The following is a 23,754-nucleotide window of genomic DNA, read 5'->3' on the forward strand; positions in this document are numbered from 1 at the left end:
CTGAATCATACACTTTAAAGAGGTGAAATCCTATGGTGTGTGAAGTATATCTCACTTAAAAAATGCCTTTATCAAAACTCACTCCTCTCCTGAAGTACACCCTGGCTTACTTGCCTTTGAACATACCCTCCCTTCCTCTTTTACCTAAAAAGCAAGCCCACCAGACATAAACTCCCTCAAGTGCCCTCCCTTCACCTTCACCCCCCCATCCCTGGTCACACAGTTTCTTTCTAACTGCAAGAAAAAGCCTTGATCATCCTCCCGCAACCACATCCACCCCTGTGCTTGAAGCCAATCCATCTTTCCTAGTAAGGAAACCACACCCCCACTCTCTGTCAGTCCCTGCCCTTGCACTGGGGCCCTCCTCTCACTACCCAAAAGTGATCAGGGTTCCCCATTGTATCAAAGCAAATAGGGGTGCCTGGGTGTCTCAGCTGGTTAAGCGAGAGCCATCAGCTTGGGTCATGATCCTGGAGTCCTGGGATCGAGTCCCATATTGGGCTCCTGGTTCAGCAGTGGGGAGCCTGCTTCTCCCTCTGACCCTCTCCCCTCTCATGCTGTTTCTCTCTCTCTCTCTCAAATAAATAAATAAATAAATAAAATCTTTTAAAAAGCAAATAAACTTACAAAAACACAAAGGGCCTTCTCATGCCTGCCTCCCCAGCAAACTACCTATCTTCCTTAAGGACATCAAGATGAGATCTCTCCATCTACCCCCACCACCTCACCTCCCAATCTCCCTAACCTCACAGCACATAGCTGTTACCATACACTCTCCACCACCCTCCACTGCTTGTTCAAAGATCCAGAGCTTAACAGCCAACCTGTGGTGTCCTTTCAGGTTTCATCCTATTTTATTTGATTCTGCCTTTCACACTGTTGACCATCTTGCACCTTCTGAAATTTCCTTCCCTCCCCTTCCTATCTTGACTTTTATGATCCTAAATAAAATACAATCGCCATTTATTAAGCATCTGGTAATACCAGGCACTGTACTTCCACTAATCCTCTGGGTTAATCTGAATGATGCTATGGAATAGGGTTTGAGACAATTAAAAAAGAACTGTTTCTATTTTTCATACATGGCTCCAGAGCCAATAGATTAGTTACACTGAGGCCCAAAATTAAATAAGTGACTCACCTCCAGCTCTGGATGACTCCAAAATCATGTACCATGATACCATGCCTGCCTGTTATTGGTCTATTCCCCTGACAGCTGCTTTTCATTCTCTTTTGGTCATTTTGCCTCCAGACTCTCCCACATCTAATAAATTCTCCACCCTTGTGCAAGAACAATCTTTTTACAACAGATGTCTAAGCATGCCATCCCTTTTGAGAACCCTCCAGAAGAGTTCCATCAGACCTTCAAAGAACAGGTAAACCTGATGTTATTTAAACCATTCCAGAGCAGGGAGTGCCTGGGTGGCTCAGTCAGTTAAGCATCGGACTCTTGATTTTGGCTCAGGTCATGATCTCAGGGTTGTAAGATTGAGCCCCAAGTCAGGCTGTGCACTGGGTGTGGAGCTTGCTTGAGGTTCTCTCTCTTCCTCTCCTTCTGCTCCTCCCCCTCCCACTCTCTCAGAAGAAAGAAAGAAAGAAAGAAAGAAAGAAAGAAAGAAAGAAAGAAAGAAAGAAAGAAAGAAATGTAGCTAGTCCAAACTGAGATGGGTTGTAAGTATAAATAAGATACACACCAGATTTCAAAGACTTGGTATGGAGAGACAGCAGCAAGATGAACGAATAAGACACCCTTCACTTGTACCCCTTCAAAAACAACAATTTAGCATCTTTCTACAGACAGAAATGCCTTTGCAGGAGCTATGGGATCCAGCACCATGTGTGTAGGGATCCAAGAGTAGCCTTGCTCCCCTGTATATTGGGTAACAGGCACACAGGCCTCAGTCCCAGCTGTGGACTCTGCAGTAGCCCATGAAACTACACCAGTCCCTCTCAGCCACAGCAGAGAACCCCCTGGAGAACACTGCCTTAGACAATCATTCACAGATGAGACAGTTTTTATGGAAGCCCAGGCATCCAGCAGAGGAGTTCTAGCATACCACTGGAGAGAAAAAAAAAACCAAACCCATGAGTTTGGATGCATTGGCATGGTAAGAGAACACCTTTACCTGCATCACACCTGCCCCAGGACAGCACAGCTCTGTGCCATGGGCCCTTCTCGGACTGTGATTTCTCCCACAGATAGAAGTTAGAACATGTGAATGAGCACTCAGTTTCCCCAGCTGTGTGGGATGCTGCCAAACAGGCCTTTTCTCTCTCATCCAGAGTACTAAGTCCTGAGCTGCATGATTGGGGGGCATGTAGAGGCTGGAAGAGCAGCAGATAAGACATTCGGAGGGCATTAAAGTAGTATAAACTGCCTCTACCAAGAAGCAAGTCCAGGAGCGACTGGGGATGCCTCATTTGTGGACCCTCCCAGTTGGCTCACAGGTACCCTCAGTGCTGTGAGCTCCTCACCCATACACACTCCACTCTGTGCATGCTCCTGACAGTGGCAAAAGTGGCAAGAGAAAGCTTTGGTAGACAAATAGTGAGCACATGTGAATAGCTGACCCAAATTTGTGGAATAAGGAGAGGACCACAAACTTGAGCTTTAGCTCCACGCTTGGGAAAGCAAAAGGGAGGCTATCAGAATCTAACTCCTGCACTGCATGATTGAGAGAAAGCATACAAGCTTAAAGATTCTGCCACAAGAGGGAGCAAGAAACGTGGAGCAGATATATCATAGAAGATCTGAAAAGTCTCAGAATTCCTAGTAGGGCTGACAAAGGGCACTTCCTTCACAAAGTCAGTTAGTAAAGACTGAAGGAGGGGGGCCTGGCTGGCTCAGTTGGTAGAACATGCAACTCTGGATCTTGGGGTTGTAAGTTCAAGCTGAACTTTGGGTATAGAGATTACTTAAAAATTTAAAAAAAAAGGCTTAAAAAATAAAAAAGACTGGAGGAGATGACTGCTACTTCAAATCTGAAGACAGCCACCCTAGACTTTAGAAAACATAAAAAAATCAAAGAAACATACCACCACCAGGGGATGACAATAATCTAGTACCCTAACCCCAAAGACATGGAAATCAGCAATTTATCCAATAAAGAATTCAAAATGGCTGTTAAAAAAAATAGCTGTTTTAAGGAAGGTCAATGAGCTACAAGAAAACACAGAAAGATAATTCAACAAAATCAGGAAATAATATATGAACAAAATGAGAAGTTTAATAAAGATACAGAAATCATAAAAAGAGCTGAACAGAAATTCTGGCACTGAAGAATACAAAGAATGAAATTAAAAATACAATACAGAACATCAACAACAGAAAAGATAAAGGAGAAGAAAGAATCTGTGAATTAGAAGACAGGACCTTTGAAATTATTCAGTCAGAGGAGAATGAAGAAAAAGACAGAAGAAAGGCTGTGTGATCTATGGGAAATTATAAAAAAAAAATCTGCAAATTATTGGAATCCCAGAAAGAAAAGAGAAAGGAGCCAAAACGTTTATTTAAAAAAAAAAAATGGCTTACACTGTTGGTGGGACTGTAAATTGGAGCAGAAAAAAAAAATTTGTCTTTTTTATTAAAGGTTTTATTTATTTGTTTGTCAGAGAGAGAGAGAGCACAAGCAGGGGAAGAGGCAGGCAGAGGGAGAAGCAGGCTCCCCACCAAGCAAGGAGCCAGATTCGGCACTTGATCCCAGGATCCCAGGATCATGACCCAAGCCAAAGGCAACTGAGCCACCCAGGTGTCCCTGGAGCAGACATTGTGAAAAATCGTATAGATGTTCCTCAAAACATTAAAGATAAAACTACCAGATGATCCAGCAATTCCACTTTGGGTATTTATTCTAAAAGAAATGAAAGCACTAACTCAAAAAGATATATGACCCCCATGTTCACCACAGCATTATTTACGATAGCCAAGTTATGGAAACAAACTAAGTATCCATCAGTGGAGGAATGAATGAAGAAAATGTGAGATATATATATATATATATATATAAAATATTATTCAGCCAAAAAAAAAAAAAAAAGGAAATCCTGCCATTTGCAACACCATGGAATTATCTTGAGGACATTATGCTAAGTGAAATAAATCAGACAGAAAGACAAATACCATATTACCATACGACTTTACTTACATGTGGAATCTAAAACAAACAAAAAAAAGAACAAATTGGTGGTTGCCAGAAGTGGTGGATGGAGAGTGGGCAAAATGGGTAAAATCAAAGGTACAAACTTCCAGTTACATATCCTGGGGTTGTAATGTACAGCTTGGTGACTATAGTTAACTGAATTGTATATTTTAAAGTTGCTAACAGAGTAAATCTTAAAAGTTCTTATCACAAGAAAAAAAGAGTTGTAACTATTATGGTAATGTATGTTAACTAGACTGATTATGATAATCACTTTGCAATATATACATATATTGAATCATTATGTTGTGCACCTGAAAGTAATATGTTATATGGCAATTATATCTCAATTAGAAAAAAAGAAAAAAAAATGGCTGAAAATGTCCCAAATCTGGAGACAGACATGGATATCCAAGTTCATAAAGCTCATAGGCCACCAAACAAACTCAACTTAAAGAGATCTTTTCCAAGACACATTTTAATAAAATTATAAAAAATCAAAAACAAAGAGAGAATCTGAAAAGAAGCAAAAGAAAAGAAGCTTGTAATTTACAAGATTACAGCATAAGGCTTTCAGCTGTTTTCTTAGCAGAAACCTTACAGGCTAGGGGCGCCTGGATGTCTCAGTCAGTTAAGCATCTGACTCTTGGTTTCGGCTCAGGGGGCTCAGGGTCATTAGATCGAGCCCTGCATGGGGCTCCACCCTGGGTGTGGAGCCTGCTTAATATTCTCCTTCTTTCTCTCCCTCCACCCCTCCCCCTCCACTCATGCTTACTCCCACCCTCCTGCAAAAAAAAAAAGAAAAGAAAAGAAAAAAGAAATCTTACAGACCAGGAGTAAGAAGAGTTGGGAGGAAAATATGAACCAAGAATAATCTATCTGGAAAAGTTGTCCTTCAGAAATGAAGGAGAGCTGTAGACTTTCTCAGACAAACAAAAGCTAAAGGAAATCACTGCCACTATACCTGCCTTAAAGGGAATGCTGAAAGAAGCTCCTCAAGCTGAAATGAAAGGGTACTAGTTACATGAAAACATATGAAAATATAAAGCTCACTGGTAAAGGTTAAGTTCAGAATAGTCTGATACTGTAATATAGTGGTATGTTAACCATTTAACTCCAGTATAAAGGTTAAAGGTCAAAAGTATTAAAAACAACTATAGGTATAATAATTTGTTAATGAATACACAATGTAAAAAAGACAAATCGTGACATCAAACACATAAAAGAAGGGAAGTAAAAAGGTAAAGGTTTTTGTATGCTATCAAAGTTGTTATCAGCACAAAATAGACTGTTATATCTATAAGATGTTTGATAAACCTCATTGTAACCACACAGAAAAAAAAATACGCAAAAGATAAAGAAAAGGGAATCAAAGTGTACAACTATAGAAAATCAGTTCACAAAGCAGGGCAGCAAGAGAGGAAGAAAGAAACAAATGAACTACAAAACAGCCACAAAACAATAAGATGGCATTAGTAAGTCCTCAACTATCAATAATTACTCTAAATGGAAATGGATCAAAGTCTCCAATCAAAAGGCAAACAATGGCTGAAAGAATTAAAAAAAAAAAAAGACCCAACTATATGCTACCCACAAGAGACTCACTTTAGCTTTAAGAACATACAGAGGCTCAAGGTGAACGGATAGAAAAAGATATTTCATGCAAGTGGAAACCAAAAGACAGCAGGGGTAGCTATATTTATACCAGACATAATAGATTGTAAGCCAAAAAAAGTAAAAAACTCAAGATCACGACCTGAGTAGGGTTTTCCAAAGGCTGTATGATGTGTGATAATATCATGGCTCCAACAGCTACTTGAATATGTTCTTATGCATCCTTATGTTTTCTAGAATTTTCTAAAGTAGTAGGTTTAAGTACAAATATGTGTATTTTCAGAGATTTGTTCTTTTCTTGGGACTTATACTCTGTTTTTGCCAGCTATCATCAGTTACACCTACTACAATCTCCATAGCCTCATTATCATTCAACAAACAGTTATTTTGAAATCCAGAGTTTCCTTGAACCCATGTGGGAACATAACTAGAACTAAGTATACTTTGTTTCCTTGTTTTACAATAATGTTTTTTAAAATTTTGAAATATTTTCTAAATTTTTAAACTTTATCTTGGGCTGTTATTACTTAGAATAGTTCATCCTAAGATAAAATTTATTTATAGTATTTTATTATATCTAAGGAAGGATTGTTGGCTTTAAAAAAGATTAGAAGACTTGATTTCTAGACATATAGTATATTGTCTACACTTAAAGATGATGAAAACAAAATCAATATATCAGAAAGTTCTTTAGTCACTTTTCATGTAAAAAATGTTATTTATGTTGACTTGCAATGGGTTTAGCACTATTATTTTTAACTAAATGAATAAATATACTTTAATTGCCCAGTCCTAATTTCTAAGACAGTAAATATAGAGAAATATGACCTGCAAAAGCAAAGGCTCTTTGGGGACCTCAGTTTTTCAGAATTTAAAGTCATCCTTTTATTTTCTTTTTTTTTTTAAGATTTTACTTATTTATTTGACAGAGAGAGAGAGAGACAGTGAGAGAGGGAACACAAGCAGGGGGAGTGGGAGAGGGAGAAGCAGGCTTCCTGCTGAGCAAGGAGCCAGATGTGGGGCTTGATCCCAGGACCCCGGGATCATGACCTGAGCTGAAGGCAGACACTTAACCATCTGAGCCACCCAGGCGCCCTTAAAGGCATTCTTTCAAAAAAAATTTGAGAATCACTGATTTAGAGGACAGATGGAAGTTATGAATCAGCAAAGAGGATTAAGAGAGAGGTGATCAGGAGGAAAACCTGACTGCAGCATCATATAAATCAGAAGAGTGTTTGAAAAGAGTGTTAGGTAAATAGGTTACAGATGGCCCCTATATATTGGTCCCTATGTTGTTTTTTCTTCACAGTACACTGGGACTTCTGGCTCAAAGTCCGCCAGCACCAAACTCAAATTTTCACACATCTAACTGCTGTACGTATATTTTTTGTAAAGCATATTTTTAGCCATTTAGAGCCTGCCTGCTTTGCAGATTCCACAAAACAGCACCCAATATCGCTAGCCACAGATAAACCAACACTTAACGGCTATAAAGCAAACAACCCCAAGCTGCTACTACCCTTTGAAGCCTTCTGACCCAGAGATGCCCCACTGTGCTGCTGAGGAACGTCACATGGAAACCCCAACCTCGCCACATAGTATGTCCCTCTCCCCCAGGAGTTCCCTTGCCCTCTTCCCCTTCTGGATGGTGGCTCCACCTCTGTCCCTGGAAGGTCCCCTGATCTGAGCGACTTCGCCTCCCGGGCAACTTGTCAAAGGACCCTCCCAAATAAGACTGTTGCGTGCTACTGCCATCTAGCGGTCATGTTTTTCCTTTACCAGCCCTGATAGCCTCAAACCCACTGCAGCTGGCATGGCATGGTCATGAGCTACTGAGTTACAGAGAAGGATCTACTGAAGCCACTATATGAAGGATACTATGACCTTAACAAGTTTCAGTAGAGGTAGAAGCCATATGGAAGTGATCTGTAGTGAGCTGTGGTATCCCAAATAGGTAAACTCTTACAAACCGAAAAGAAACAGACAAATATTCCCACAGAAAAACAGGTAAAAATTAAAACACCATAAAAGAACACCATAAATAATGTGACTGTACAAAAAGATGTTCCACCCACTAGCACAAGTGAAATTGGAGCTCCTGGGTGATGCAGTTGGTTAAGCAGCTGACTCTTGGTTTCGGCTCAGGTTGTGATCTCAGGGTAGTGAGAATGCGTCCCGTGTTGGGCTCTATGGTCAGTGGGGAGTCTGCTTGAGATTCTCTCTCTCTCTCTCCCTCTGTCCCTCCCCCCTCACCTTCTCTCTCTCTCTTGCCCCCCAAATAAATAGATAAATCTTTTTTAGTGAGAAAAAGACAAGTGAAATTTATGAGATACCATTTTTAACCTGTGTGATTGCAAAATTTTTTAAATTTTGGTGAAATGATAAGGAAAAAAGTATGCTCCTATCTGGCTGGTGGGAATATAAAATGGAGAGTCCCTCTCAAAGGGGATCGGACAATATCCATAATGATGCTAAATGTGCTCACCCCATGACCCAGAACTTTCACTCTCCAGTGTCTACCATCAAGAAACACGTTCCCCTGCACAAGCAAGCAAGCATGTGCAAGATGCTCACTGAAGCATCGTTTATTATTAATCAATACTGTAAACAACAACAAAAACAGGGCTAAATCAGCCACGGTATATCCATACTGTAGAACAATGCCATGATAAGTAACACAGACTCTGGAGCTAAGTGCCTGATTTTATACCCTAAAGTCATCATTTACTGAGCATATAACCTTAATTAAGCAAGTTACGTAGTCTCTTTCTGCCTCAGTTTCCTCATTAAAGTGGAGACAGTAGAGATGCCTGGGTGGCTCAGTTGGTTAAGCAGCCGATTCTTGATTTTGGCTCAGGTCCTAATCTCAGGGTGGTGAAATCAAGCCCCGTGCCTGGCTGGAGCTAGGCGGAAAGGCTGCTTAAGATTCTCACCCTCTCCCTCTGCCCTCCTCCTCTCTCTCCCTCTCCAGAATAAATAAATAAATCTTTTTTAAAAATGGAGACAATAAATCCTACTACCCAGGGCCTTTGAAAGACCTCAGTAAGTAAGCACATGTATAACATGGGACATGGCCAGCCCACAATAAATATTAACAATTATTAATAGAGTCAGAAGCTAAAAGAATATAAATTTATGTAAAGTAATATAATTTTTATATACTAACACAGACCTCTGAAACACAAAGAGAGAAAAGAAACAAACTGATGATATAGGGTGGTATCATTTAGGTAAAACAAACACACTAATAAGACTACACATTTTTGCAAGGACATATGCACATGTAAATATGTGGAAATGGGGCTGGAAGCATACAAGGCAACACATAAATCTTGGTGACCTCCGGTCAGGGGAGAGACGGGATGGGGAGAGTGATCGAAGTGGGCTTTAGCCATATCTCTGTGTTTAATAATATATTTCTGTGTGATGTATAGAAATTCATTTTTTTAAAGATACTATTTATGTATGTATGTATGTATGCATGTATGTATTGAGAGAGAGAGCATGTGAACTGGGGGAGGAGCACAGGGGGAGAGAGAGAATCTCAAGCAGACTCCACGCTCACTGCGGAGCCCGATGCCAGGCTCGATCTCACTACCCTGAGATCACTACCTGAGCCGAAATCAAGAGTCGGATGCTCAGCCGAATGAGCCACCCAGGCGCCCCCAGAAAGTTCATTTTCTAAACAGTGATTGGGAGCTGAAGAAATGGAGACAGCAAATACAGGTTAGACTTTAGAAAAGTTTGCTAAGAAAAGGAATAGAAAAATAATAGTTCTGCGTGAGACTGTGGAGTCAAGAGAGGATTCTGTGAGTTCTGTTGTCGCCATTTTTTAATGGAGGTGTTAAAGGATGTTTGTAAGTGGTAGAAACAACACATTTCGGGTGATGAGGGTGGGCATTTTGAGGAGGTAGGAAGTGATATATTCAGGCCATAGGTAAGCGGATGGCCAGAGACATAGTAGAGACCTTTCTTCTGCTGTGAGCAGTGGGAGGGCGGGACAGTTCTAGTGATAGAAGGTGACATAGTTAGTGGTAAGAAGATACGTGGGTTCCTCTCTCAAGACTTGTACCCCCCACGACCTCCCAGTGAATAAAGTGAAGTCAACCACTGACAGAAGGGAAATGGAAAGTGTGTAAGATCTTAGTGTAGAGAAGATGTGGAGTATTTGTCTTTGTACTGGAAAGGCTTCAAAGTCCATTTGCCATTTGTCTCCGTAAGTTAACAGAAAATAAACACTTCCCACCTTGGCATTCCCACAGCAGCACTTCCATACCTTTACTATGGACCCCATCGAAGGGTGCTCTAATTTCATCCATGTGTCCATCTCCTTACTTAGGCCAAGCATTTTACATGCGATACCTACCAGTCTTCACAGTAACCCCTGAGGTCACTATGTTGATGCCCACTTTTCAAATGAGAAAGCAGGTCTAAAAGAAATAGGTGATTTGCTCGAAGTCACCATCTGGTATAATCAAAAGGCTCTCTGTAAACTTGTACATTCACCCTAATCTTTTATACACTAAGTTCTCCAGCGACATTCAAGGAGACCTTAAGAACTGAGTGTGCAACACACAACGCGGGAGTGGTTTTCTCACAGAAGTACATCATCGTAACTAAATGGCCAGAAGGAAGAAAGGAGAAAGAACCAAGTGGTGAGAATTCTAAAAGCAGCCCTAGGTCCTGCTGGGTTAGAGAAGTTTGTAGACTATCTCCACCTTGCTTCCTCTGGTTTCAAATTACCTTGGGTAAATGCATGCAGGTCTTAATTCCTGAATCCTGCAAGATAACTTCAGAGCCTGCACCTTCATGAGGATACCACAGGCCAGTTAAAGGTTATTTCAAGAAGAGCATTACAAAGATACCCTTTTGCTGGTGTACTGGGGTGAAGCTGAGGGAGCTGTGATAAAGCTGTGATTAGCGGGCTCACTGCCCCTGGATGAACTCATGGTCAGAAGGTCAAGCTGATCCTGCCCGGAAATCCTGCTTTTGCAAATTCTGTCATTGAAGTTGGAGGAAATTTAGGACACAGAACTGTAGATGAGAGTTTTTTGGGGTTGATTTTTTTTCCTAGCTATCTTCACTACCAGCTTTGGCATGATCATATTGCCCTGTAAGAAATGTAGTTCATTTATATAAATAAATAAGAAGGCCCAGCAGTGGAATGAGCAGGTTTGGGTTCCATTGCTTTTAGTGATTGTGACTATAACTCTGAACACGCATCAAGTTTTTAAAAGTCAAATTATGGATTTCCAGACTTAAAAAGGCATTTGGCCAGAAATCACAGATAGAACATTCCAAATAAATACTAATGAAGAACGTACAAATACAAAAGTGCCCGGTAATTCTGTAGACCTAAGACCAACAGACGCCTAAGTCCAGAATCTTGTAATATTCTTGAGTCTACTATTGCCAGCTAGTATTGTATTCAATCATGTCTTCTTATGTTCTGTATTTCTCGTGCTAGGACATCAGGGGCTTTACTGACCCTGGAAAGACTGCCCCTTGCAGGACTAGTCAATTTCCTACGTTCTTAGACTCTCCTGGGAGTGCACCTTTCATATGCAAACTAATCAATCAAGAACCCATACAGCCATCTACCTGTTTTCTGAAGCACTTAAACTCAAGGCCATTGTCCACCTGCCCTCATCACCCCAGGGCCAACTATCAGACAACTAAGAACAGCCCCTATGCCCCAGGGCCCACTAAAATTACCCAAACTAAGCCTGTTTCCCTTGCCTTGCGTGCTCCTTCCCAGAAACCACAATACTGGCTCTTGCCTTCTCTTCCCCTCATCCCACTGCCTCCTGACTAATGCTGGTGCTTCCCCTTGTAGCCCTGTGCATATTCTCTGTCTCTTGTTCTAGGGATCCACGAGGATAAAAACCTCTTCCTTCGTGACAGCCATTTCCATGCTGTGCATCTCACCACACCGGTTGTAACAAATCCCAGGTGCATTTGAAAGCAATTGCCTATACTAGCCTGCAAGAGGTGTTCCTTTATCCAACAGAGATAACAACTTCTAGAAAGAGATGACTCAGGAAAGGACAGACAGGAGAAGAGAGGGACCGCCTCCACTAATGCTGGTCTGGTGGCTGATGCCAGGCTGCCTGGGGCATCACACACCTCGGTCAAAGTAAGAAAAACAAGGGCAAGACATGCAATTTTTCATAAAGCTCAATTTATGCATACTTCTAAATCCTAGAGTTATTTTCCCTTTAATGGTTTTGGCGCTAAATTGTTCTTCTTGTTAGGAGATGATACTGTGTAGTAATGTCTTTGTTTGGTTTGGTTTGGTTCTTTAGTGTCCTTATTTTGGCAACATAAGAATTTGGCAACCCTTAGGTTGTTCCCCAAATTTATATTTGAAATTTCACTGGAGTGTGAAAGCCAAAGTCTGCCAATGCAGCTCCAGAAAATGGGAATGGGACAGGCCGCTGGTGCTCAAATCAAGCCTCAAACTATAAGCCTAATAAAGAAGATTCAATGGTGCATGTAGTCAGTTCATACATCCCTCTGCTAAAAACATGGATTCTGATGGGATCTCACTTTAATTGAAGGTAAGAACACAATTGAAAAAAAAATAGCAAGCTTACCAAAAATTATTACAGAACAAGGAGAGCAGGTATCATGGGGGGTGGGGGGGAAACATTCAAGAAACTATTTGGCATCTTCAATAGAGGTAGGAAAATATTGCTAAAATGGAAAGAGATAGGAAACACAATAGATGATCTATCAGATCAAACCCTGGTTTTAACAGTATACAGAGAAACAGAAAATAGTTGCCAAGAGCTGGCCTGGGTGCTGTCCTGTTGAACATAAATTTCACAGAGTATTATTAACATCAGACCACTCAGTGACCATGATGAATCAAGACAAAAATGAGACCCCTCCATGATCATGTCTGATAAAATACAAACAAACATTGTCCAAGTCGCAAAGTACCAAATCCCCCTCTCCTAACTGCTCTAAATGCCCGCTGCTTTTTTCCCAATCACAGCTCCGCCTCTGTCTAATCCATCCTTGTACAGGTAAGATTTAATGAGATAACAAATCATAGAACTGCCTTCTTTTTTGGCAGCGCCAGCCCAGAGGGAAACTTCATTTCCTTGGACCCTCCCCCAAGGCCCACTGAAACCCAAATAATCTCTCTCGAATACCCTCTTACAGAGATGCCCCATGGTTCCCTGTGGTGTGTGTTCTCCCTCACTACAGTAAGTAATAAACCTAGCTCATTCAACCACAAGTGCACTCCTGGGGGTTGCTGGCTGAAGGACACTACCAGGACGCTCAAGTAGGAATTCAACAATTATTTAACGTGACAGATATCTCTCTCAAACAATAGTGAAGGTATAGGGGCCTTCTCATTAAAGTCAGAAATCAAAGAGGGGGCCCTAAATGCTGCCACCATTATCCAACATTGTTCTAGAAGCTCTAACCAATGTAGTCAGACACAGAAGAGAAATAATAAGTAAAGACAGTAGAAAAAAGACAGAAAAGTAATATCAGGTAATAAAATTGTCCCAAGAGACTCAACTGGAAAATACTAGAGCCAAGAGCAAGTTGAATAAGGCATTCTATTATTAATTAATATAAAACTCAAGAGTCACACAGAATGTAAACTACACAATATAATGTCAATTATAGTCACAATAACAACAAAGCACGGGGAATAAATGTAAAAAAAATTTTCAGAGGAATAGAACAAAATACCTGAAAAAAAAAATGGCAAGCCCATACTATAAGCTTAGGTAGAAAGACTTGCTATCTTAAAAATTAAATATATCTTCTAGTTCACTAGATAAATTTCATATAATTCTGGTAAAAATTATATCAGCTTTCTGTAATTGAAAATATCTTTCATGGAAAAGGCAGTTGAATGGTAGCAAAAATGAAAAGAGTAAAAATATTTAAAAGCAACAGTAACTAAAGCAGTATTGAACCACATTAGTAAGGCAGATCAATGCAATAGCAGGAAGCCAAAACTCATATCCAGACATATGGAAAAGGCAGAGTATATAAAAAATAAGTAGAGAATCATCAATTATTCACTAAATGACATTAGGACAATAGGCTAACTATTTGGAAAATTAAGTTATACCTTATTTCAAGGTATTGAAAAATGAATTGCAAGATTTAAATATAAACACGGCATCCAAAAAGGTTTTAGAAGAAAATGTAAGTAAATAATAATCTTGAAAGGCAGGAACATATCAGAAAAAACAAACTGATTTAAGTTCAAAATTTAAATTTGGATGTCAAAATATAAAGGCCACAAAAAATCAGATGCAAACTAGGAAAAAAATGTGTAACAAGTTGACACTGAAGTGGATACATTCTAATATAGAATTTTTACAAATCAGTGTTTAAATATGAATGCTTTAATAGGAAAACTGGCAAAAGCAGGATACCACTTGTCACCTACAAATTTGGGAAATATCTATAAAAATGATAATACCCAGTGATACTAGAAGTGCTGAAAAACAGTATTTCTCATTTATTTTTGGTGGGAGTATAAAGACTGGAAAAAATATACCAAAATGAAGGGCACCTGGGTGTCTCAGTCGTTAAGCGTCTGCCTTGGGCTCAGGTCATGATCCCAGGGTCCTGGGATTGAGCCCCGCATCAGGCTCCCTGCTCAGCGGGAAGCCTGCTTCTCCCTCTCCCACTCCCCCTGCTTGTGTTCTTTCTCTCGCTGTGTCTCTCTGTCAAATAAATAAGTAAAATCTTTAAAATATATATATATATATATACATATACCAAATGTTATCAATGCTTATTTCTAGATAATCAGATTATCAAGGATTTCCTTCTTAAAAAAAATGCTCATCACTGTTATCTACAATAAATATGGTACTCTGTCATGTTATTTCTAAAAAAAATAGAAAATAAAAATTAAATTCAATTTGTTCCTCAAATTTATTTTTTCCTAAATTCAGCTTGTTAGTCATTGCCCTCCTCAACACCATCCCTGCTGCTCCCAAATCATTGGAGAGAGAGATATATATTTATATTTACATTTACATACATTATATATATAAATAAAGTTGAAAACTTGTGTGTGTGTATATAAATTTACATAATTATATATATATTTATTATAAAATACCAAATATATGTGTGAATACACACACAGGAAAGAAATTTCTTTATATGAACAGGATGATGAAATAGATCAGACTTAGACAGTACACAAAACACTCAAGAATACTGACCTATTGTAAATACTATTCTAAATAAATTTCAAAACTCCCATAAAGCAACGGATTTAGTTACATGATTATCATTCTAAGAAATGAGGCCCTGGAACTTCTTTGCTAGATTTCAGTTGATCCAGTAGTTTTGAGAATAGCCAGGAATAATATTAACACCAAAAGTGGAAGCAACAGAAGAAAAGACAGATAAATCAGACTTCATCAAAATTAAAAACTTCTGTTCGTCAAAAGGCACATATGAAGAAAGTGAAAAACCCAAAGAATGGGAGGAAGATAGGGGCTTCTGGGTGGGGCAGTTGGTTAAGCGCCCAACTTTTGGTTTTGGCTCAGGTTGTGATCTCAGGGTCGTGAGATCAAGCCCCCTATGGGGCTCTGCGCTGTGCTGGGCAGAGAGCCTGCTTAAGATTCTCTCTCTCTCTCCCTCTCCCTCTGCCCCTCCCCCTGTCCGTGAGCATGCTTTCTCTCTAAAATAAATAAATAAAATCTTAAAAAAAAAAAAAGAATGGGAGAAAATATTTGTAAATCATATATCTGATATCCAGAATATATAAAGAACTTGTAGGCGCACCTGGCTGGCTGAATCAGTAGAGCACAATCTCGAGGTTGTTGAGTGCAAGCCTCACACTGGGTGTAGAGATTACTTAAAAATAAAATCTTAAAAAAAAAGAAACCAACTCATACAACACAACAACAAAAAGACAAACAACTCAATTTTTTAAAAAGTGGCAAAGAATTCAAATAGACATTCTTCCAAAGAAGGTATGCAAATGACCAACTAGCACAAGAAAGCTGCTCAAATTGTTAGTCACTGGGAAAATGCAAATCAAAACCACAATAAGAGCGTTGGTGGTATAGTGGTTAGCATAGCTGCCTTCCAAAACCACAATGAGATACCACTTCACAACCACTGGGACAGCTATAATCCAAAAAAGGGGGAAACAATGTGTTGAGGAGGATGTGCAGAAAGAAACTGGAATCCTTGTACATTGTTGCGGGAAACGTAAAATAGTAGTAAAATTGTGGAAAACAGTTTGGCAGCTCCTCAAAAAGCTGAACATAGAATAACCATATGATCTAGCAGTTCCACTCCTAGGTATACACCTAAAAGAACTGAAAACATATGTTTCAACAAAAATTTGTAAAAGAATGTTAACAGCAGTATTATTCATAAAAGCCAAAAAATGGAAACAACCCAAATGTCCATAAGCTGGTGAATGGATAAATGAAAGATGATATACACAAACAATGGAATTCTGTTCAGTGATGGAAAGGAACGAAGGGCTGACATCGCTACCATGTGGCTTCACCTTGAGAACGTTACACTGAATTAAAGAAGCCAGACACAAAAGGCCACATGTTGTAGGATTCCATTTATGCAAAATGTCCAGAACAGGCAAATCCATGGAGACAGAACATGGATTTGTGGTCGCCATAGGCTGGGGTAAGAGGGTATTGGGGAGTAGCCACTTAATGGATATGGGGTTTCCTTTTGGAGCGATGAAATGTTCTGGAATTAAAAGGTTGCTCAACACTGTCATTGAATTGTAGACTAAAATGGTTTAAAGGAGAATTTGATGTTACATGAATTTTACCTCAACTTTGAAAAAAACAAAGAAAGAATAGCTGGGGACAGCATCAGTTTCTTTCAGAGCCTTTAGTAGAAATAGAGAAGGAGTCTTGGAGATTAAGGCCCCTCCTGATGACAGCTCAGGTTAGGTGACTATGCAGGTAGGTGGCTCAGCTAGTGAACAACAGAGCCAGGACTACAAGCCGGGTTTCCTGACTCCTAGTTCAGAGTTCTTTCCGCCAGAGAGCTGCCTTGAAATTAGAGACCATGCCTATACATGTCTCAAAAACACACCCCAAGCCACCACCCTCAAGCCCAGATGCTTCCCCTTCAAGGCACTATTTGTGTGCAGCTCTTGGCCTACGTGACCAGCCTTTGCCACAGGCTGGAGCCAACCAAATTCAAGTGTCCATCAGCCCGTCCGCCAATGCTTTTATTGATGGTTCCCTCATTATTTGCTTGTAGTTCATGATTTACATGAAGCGGGAAAATCACATTGCCATCACATTGCTCTAATCTTAGAAAAGCATGTCATTCACACGGTCAGATTTGGCCCCTGTCCCAGCGATATTTGAAGATATTTCTTGTGTTAAAAAAAAATGATGGACAGAATATCAGCAGTTTAGGGCACATTCATAAAGACAGATCAACAGTCCTTTTTAAAAATGGTGCCAAAGAGTACACTGCAAAACAGAAAACAAAGTAGGCACTCAGAACTATTTTGTAATAGTTAATTCTTTGGAGATAAAATGAGAAAAGAATGATTAATATTGAAAGCAATTCAGTACATCACAGTGATTAAAAGGCTCTTCAGTCACATGGACCTGGGTTCAAATCCTGCCTCTAGCTTTTAGTTAGCAAGTTGCTTTGCAAGTTTCTTTTACCTTCAGATATTTCTTTTGCAAAATAAGGATAACAGTAGCACCTACCTCATAGAGTTACCTTAGGATTAATAAGATAGCACACATAAAGCATTTACCACAGGGCCTACCCCATAGAACATATGAAGTTTAATGGGATATGAAATATTTTGCCTGCAAAACTAAATTGTACCTTTAAACTCACTAACTATCTCTGGCAGTGGAATGGAGCCACAGAATGGTGTATTGCAAGAAGTATGGCACTGATGGGGAGCCTGGGTGGTGCAGTTGATTGAGTGTCCAACTCCTGATTTCAGCTCAGGTCATGACCTCAGGGTCATGGGATTGAGCCCCCTGTCCGCTCACACTCAGCATGGAGTCTGCTTGTCCTTCTCCCTCTGCCCCTCCCCCCCACTCACTCTCTCTCTCTCTTTCTCCCCTTCTCTCAAATAAATAAATAAAATCTTAAAAAAAGAAAAAAAAGAAGTACAGCACTGAGTCAGGAAACTTGGTTCAAATCCTAGGTCACACACTTACTAAAAAGCAAGACCTTGGGACTGGTCAGTAAATATCACTAAATCTCAGTGTCCTTACTTACAAAAAGGGAAAATGCCTACATCAGAAGGTGTTGAGGCAAGTTTCAAAATAATATGGTCTACACATTCTAAGAAATAATGCAAATTTCAAAATAATATATTCTACACATCTAAGATATAATGCTACCAAAATAACAAGGTTTAGGAGTGGGCCTGGGCAGTGAGAAGCCTCCATCCTAACGCTGATACCATCACCTGAATTCCATGGGACCAAGCACGATTTTTCTGTGCATCACTTTCTCCACTGCTAGAATGAGGTGATTAAATAATCATTAGGTCTCCTTCAAGCTCTGACATTCAGTGTCAGTGTACATTCAACTTCATGATCAATTCTGACTCTCCCTTCTTTCTCAAGGAGAGAGGGACACTGGCACCAAAGGACCCCCAAGAAAACTGGCCTATCTTTACCAAGGGTAGGAAAATGCCCAGCCCATTCCTGATTCCCATAGCCCATGAGTTTGTGAACCATGCAACATTCAACCAGATGTTTTCACTGGAGGTTCAATGACAGCAATTTTCTTCTCCCAGCCACAAGGGAGGCAGATGATAGACGCTGTTTAGTTGGTGAGAGTTTTCTTCTATTCAGGTCTCAGGCCCCAGGCTGGAGGAGTCTATTTCATCTGCAATTTAACCCTTCTTACTTCCTCTCACAATTAATTGATTGCAGATCTATTAATTGTACAACAAATTTTCAATCATCAATGACTTATTAAAATTTAACTAATTATGGGAATATTATTCAACCTCGAAAAAAGAAAAAAATCTTGTCACATGCTAGAACATGGTTTAACCTTGAGGACATTATGCTAAGTGATGTAAGCCAGTCACAAGAAGATAAATGCTGGTGATTCCACTTATAGGAAGTATCTAGAGTAGTCAAATTCAGAGAGACAGGAGCTAGGGGGAGGGGAAATGGGGAGTTACTGTTTAATGGACACAGAGTTCCAGTTTTGCAAGATGAAAAGTTCTGGAGACTAATTACACAACAATAGGAATATATTTACATTACTGAACTGTATATTTAAAAATGATCAAGATAAATTGTATGTTACGTGTATTTCACCACAATTATTTTTTTAGTTTAACTAATTATATGATTAGTTCCATAATTACTTGGGAAATGAAGGGCAACCAATAATTATGGATTATCACCATTTCCTTCTCTTCCTTTGATCCCAGATGGGGCTTTTTGGAATCCTGAACATACAAGTGTTTATATTTGTGTCTCCTCTTTTGAAATGATGTGGCCTCTAAAGTATCAAAGGAATGCCCTTGTTCTTGGCTTCCAGCCAAATCTCTACTACATATTTGGCTAACGAGATGTTCATTTTATTGAACAGGCTAGCCTATGTTAGCCTGTTAGAACAGACAAGTGTCTCTGGGAACAACCTCTGTATCAGTCATTCACATAACAGATGGAAGCCTTCAATCATTGGGATTTCTTTCTAGCTAAGATAAACACAAGGAAGGGATTTTGAATGGGAGAAGTGAGGGCAAAGGAGAAGAGTGATTTCAGAACTTATTTTGGAGGAAGAAAGATCTAGAATGGGCATCACCATCAGGATGGGGTAGGGTTAGCATTGAACAGTAAGAGGGCAGCAAGGTCACTGGGCACCTAGGGCTGGGAGTTAATCAACTTGGAGAAGGGATGGGGGGAGACACAATGAGAGGGAATATCAAAAAGCATTTTACAGACAGGAATTTTGTCAAATTCAGTGGAACTCCTATATAGTTTACTCATTGGCACCTGCTCTGGAGAAATGGAGAATCACTCCCCAGCCACATAAGTTTGCTGTGGGAAGAAGGGCCTGGGAGCACCTTTGAAAGAGATTCTCACGATCCAGCTTCCCTGGCTAAACTGTGTCTGAGGTAGAATAGAGGGAATTCCTAAGAGGAAGGGAGGAGGCTGAGGGAGGAGGCAGTGGCAAGGAGGAATTAGGCCAATAATACTGCCCTTCTGCTCTCTCTTCCAAGAGGCTCAGAGTCCTTCACAGATGCAGCCCAAAGTGGACCTCGCCAAGGGACACCAAGGAAAAGAGGGTAAAGAGGTAGCTTTCCTCATTCATACTCACTACACTGGCTCTTTCCCTTCACCGAAACCTAACATCCCAGCCCAAGCCACACCCATCTTTTTCTGGTGATTACCTGCTAGCACCTGTAAATGCAAATGCAGACACCCATGTCCCACAAGCCACATGGCATCTGGGTTGAGGAAGCCTGTTCCCTCCTTTCCCAAAGCCTTGCTAGAGGAACAGCAGACCCCCTGCAACAGGTGGACAAAGCCACTTCTGACCAACCATACATTAACAATACCTATAAATACAGATTCAGGGGAGGAAAGTGGTGCAAATCAGGGGCCCCAGGGCCCACTCACTCTAGTTCTCCTCCTCTCTCTGTCCCAAGGCTTCAGACAGGAATGCACTGAGATGCTGGCAGTCACATTGCTCATTAGCTGAAAATTAAGTGATGGCTACTCAAGTCAATCAAAATGGTGGGCCCAACTGTGCTTTTGAAAATCACCAGTTATACACACACACACACACACACACACACACACACACACACACACCCCAAATACTGTTTCATGTCTTGTATAGACATGAAATATTCAACCACTGTAAGTACTGATCCCAGTAAGTGCTCTTAGTCATGAATGAAACCAATCCCATAGGAACAGCCCTTATGTGATAAGGCAAGACTGAATGAAAATTCAGGGAAGGCTGCAGAAAAACCAAGCAGATTCATCCTCTGTTGCTAATAACTGGGCAACTAAAGCATATGTGGGTGTTACGGAAGCTAAAAGTGGCTGGGGTTCTGGTTGGGTATTTCCTCTTCAAATCTCCCCCTCTATGCACCCTAGGTTTACAATTTCGAACGTCTATTAAAATCAGGGAGTGTTCGGGGCACCTGGGTGGCTCCGTCGTTAAGCATCTGCCTTCAGCTCAGGTCATGATCCCAGGGTCCTGGGATAGAGTCCCGCATCGGGCTCTCTGTTCGGCAGGAAGTCTGCCTCTCCCTCTCCCACTCCCCCTGCTTGTGTTCCTGCTCTCGCTATCTCTCTCTATGTCAAATAAATAAATAAAATCTTTTAAAAAAATCAGGGAGTGCTCAAACAAGAAGCTGATGATCAAACAGCTAAGCTTCCAAATGGACAGGAAAAGAGATGTATTTATTATTCAACCCAATGAAACTTTGCCTTTCAAACCTGAGTTTTAATTCACTGCCATTATTACCGGGGTTGCCATTCTCAAACTCTGTCCCCTGATCTGCCATTTTAAAAATAATCCCTTCCTTATCTCAAGGCATTTTTCTGCTCCCTTTAGGATATTAGGATTACCAGCACAACTTGTTAAAGATGAGGATACTCACACAACCATGATGTTGTATGATCATGGTTTGGCCCTCATCCAATGTATTCATGTGGGAAAGTATTTCACACTCCCTCATGTTTCAATATTTGTTACATTATTTAAAACTTTTGCTTCGGTTGTCTGATCACTTGAATTCAGGTGAGTTTTCTGGATTAAGTTCTTCGGGCTGACTCAGTGAAATACGGATATCAGGTACCCCCCTATATGAATAAATCAGAGGACAAGAGCTGGGGGAGGAGGAACCAATTAAGTAATTAATTGCCCCACCTTTTGAAAATGACAGTAAATGGTTTATCTTTCCTAGAATTGGTGCAATAAAAGTCAAAAGCTGCAAAACTCTATGCTGTGTCAGGAAACGGTAACGTGTTCCGGCCATTATCACCAACTCTTTAATTGTTCTCCATGCGTTCACCGTAAGCACACACCCTGAATACTAAATAAATGTTGGTGGACTCACTCAAGGAATAGGTATAGACCACTCCCAACTACTCTGAACGCCCCTTAAGAAGAAATCACCTTGAACTTTTTATAGCTAACCTTCTCCCTGCCCCACAAGGCAAGGCACACAATAGGTATTCAATAATCAATCATTGACTGATTTCTCTTCTTCACCAATGGGCATGGGAGAGAAACAGCAAACAACTGTTAAAACATTTCACACTGTAATTCATCGGTTGAGAAATTAAGGATGTGGAAAAAAATGCACAAGTATGAAGGTCACCCTGATAAAGAAAAAAAAAATGTGTGAGAAGACTACCGCACTTAAAATGCACGCCGTCCACAAGGGCCAGAGATAAGAAAAATTTTCTAAAATCAAGGTTTGCCAAATTGGCCTTCTTTGTTTCTCCATTAACAAGGTATAGGGGGTCTAGTCCCTCTTTGACAATCTATTCAAAATGTGAGGGATTTTCCCCTTTTCTTTTCTTTTCACCCTTTTAACATAATCCACTAAGTCTCCATCCCCAAAGCACCTCCCAAATAGTGGCAGGGGGAGCACTCTGGGAAGCCCTTGCTGATATACTTAGTGGAACTTTGTTCTCCACATGGGCTATTTGGAGCGTCTCGGGTTCCTTGGGTGACTCCACAGCCTCCCTCGTTTCACGCGGCGAACAGGAGTAGGGCGAGGAGATCCTCCCAGGCGGTCCGCGGAGGCGCTGACCATGGTCCTGGCCTCCGAGCTCCGGACGCGAGCGCCGAGGGCTCGGGAGAAGGTATCGTGGGAGAGCGCGCAGGGCGCGGCGGGGAGCGGCTGTCGAAACCCCCGCCCCTCCCGAACCCCGGGGAGCCTTCGGGCCTGCACGCGAACCCTCCACTGCACGCTCCGAGATGCATCAAAAAAGGGTGGGGCACCCCAGCCACAACTGCAATCGGAAGCCGCCCGGAAGGATTTAAGAAGAATGGAATCGGTTCAACCCTCCCCCACACCACCATACGACCCCCAAACGGGGATCGGTTCATTCGTTACCCCCACCCCCCACTTCCCAGGCCCAGGGAGGCGCGGGCAGTCTTTGTGGGCGCGTAGCCGCCCACCGCCGAGCCCGAGCCTCTCCGCACCCTGTACGTAGAAGGGGCAAGTAGGGTGGGGTGCATGTACAGATTTGAGGATGCAATATTCAAGCGAGGCAGGACGTTGCACCCGCTGGGATCCTCGGTTCTCCACCGAGCTGGAAGGGGGGCGAGGGAGGGGCGACCCCGCATCTGGTCCTGCGTCTCAAACACCCCCCTCCACCCCCATACCAACCTGGTCGTAGATGTTCTGCAGGGCTTCCTTGCCCGAGGCCCGCCGGATCTCCACCTTCCGGCTCGATTCAACAGATGGCTCCCCGCCGGCGCGCCGGCCCTGCCGGGAGTACGGCGGCTGCGGGTCCGGGCCCAAGTGGGCGACGTCCCGCTGCTGAGCCACCACCTGCCCCGAGCCCCGGCCCACAGACAACGAGTCGAAGTCGATGGTCTTGTTCTCGGAGGACCCTTCCACCGGGCAGAACATGCCACAGAATTTCTGCCGGGGCTTGGGGCTGCCTGAGCCCAGGTTTTTAAAAAAGGCAGGGACTTCTTCGTCCTCTGCCGGCTTCCCGGATTGCTTCCTCTCAGCCATGGCGCGGGAGCTCGGGGAGGGTCCTCTCCGTCCGTCCGTCTGCCGGTCCCTAAATCGGCCTCCCAGTGCACAAACCCCCTGGTTGCTGCCGAGGCTGCCGCTCTCTGCCTACCGCAAGGTGTACAGAAAGGAAGGAGGGCTGGCGAGCAAGCGACCCACCCCTCCCGGTCCCTCCCTCTGACCCCGCTTTCTCCCCTCCCTGCCCACGCCCCCCGCCGCCGCGCCAGCTCCCGCGAGCAGCAAAGTTGGGTCTGGGAGGGCGGCCGCTGCGGCAGCGGGAGCACAGAGGCTGCCAGT

At 41.8% G+C, this 23,754-nt stretch overlaps 1 protein-coding gene across 1 annotated transcript in view; it reads right to left on the reverse strand.

The window, feature by feature from the left end:
- DPYSL2 (dihydropyrimidinase like 2) overlaps window positions 1-23,598 on the reverse strand; it is a 120,394-nt gene extending 96,796 nt beyond the window's left edge. Inside the window, exon 1 of the mRNA XM_025873797.2 lies at window positions 23,104-23,598. Coding sequence (XP_025729582.1) covers window positions 23,104-23,457 — 354 coding nt within the window. The 5' untranslated portion in view covers window positions 23,458-23,598. The remainder of the gene's footprint in view (window positions 1-23,103) is intronic.
- Window positions 23,599-23,754: the final 156 nt, after the last annotated feature.

Source organism: Callorhinus ursinus, unplaced genomic scaffold, assembly GCF_003265705.2.
Source record: "Callorhinus ursinus isolate GAN/ISIS: 27379988/994484 unplaced genomic scaffold, GSC_fseal_2.0 scaffold4, whole genome shotgun sequence".
In the NCBI taxonomy this organism is placed as follows: Eukaryota; Metazoa; Chordata; class Mammalia; order Carnivora; family Otariidae; genus Callorhinus; species Callorhinus ursinus.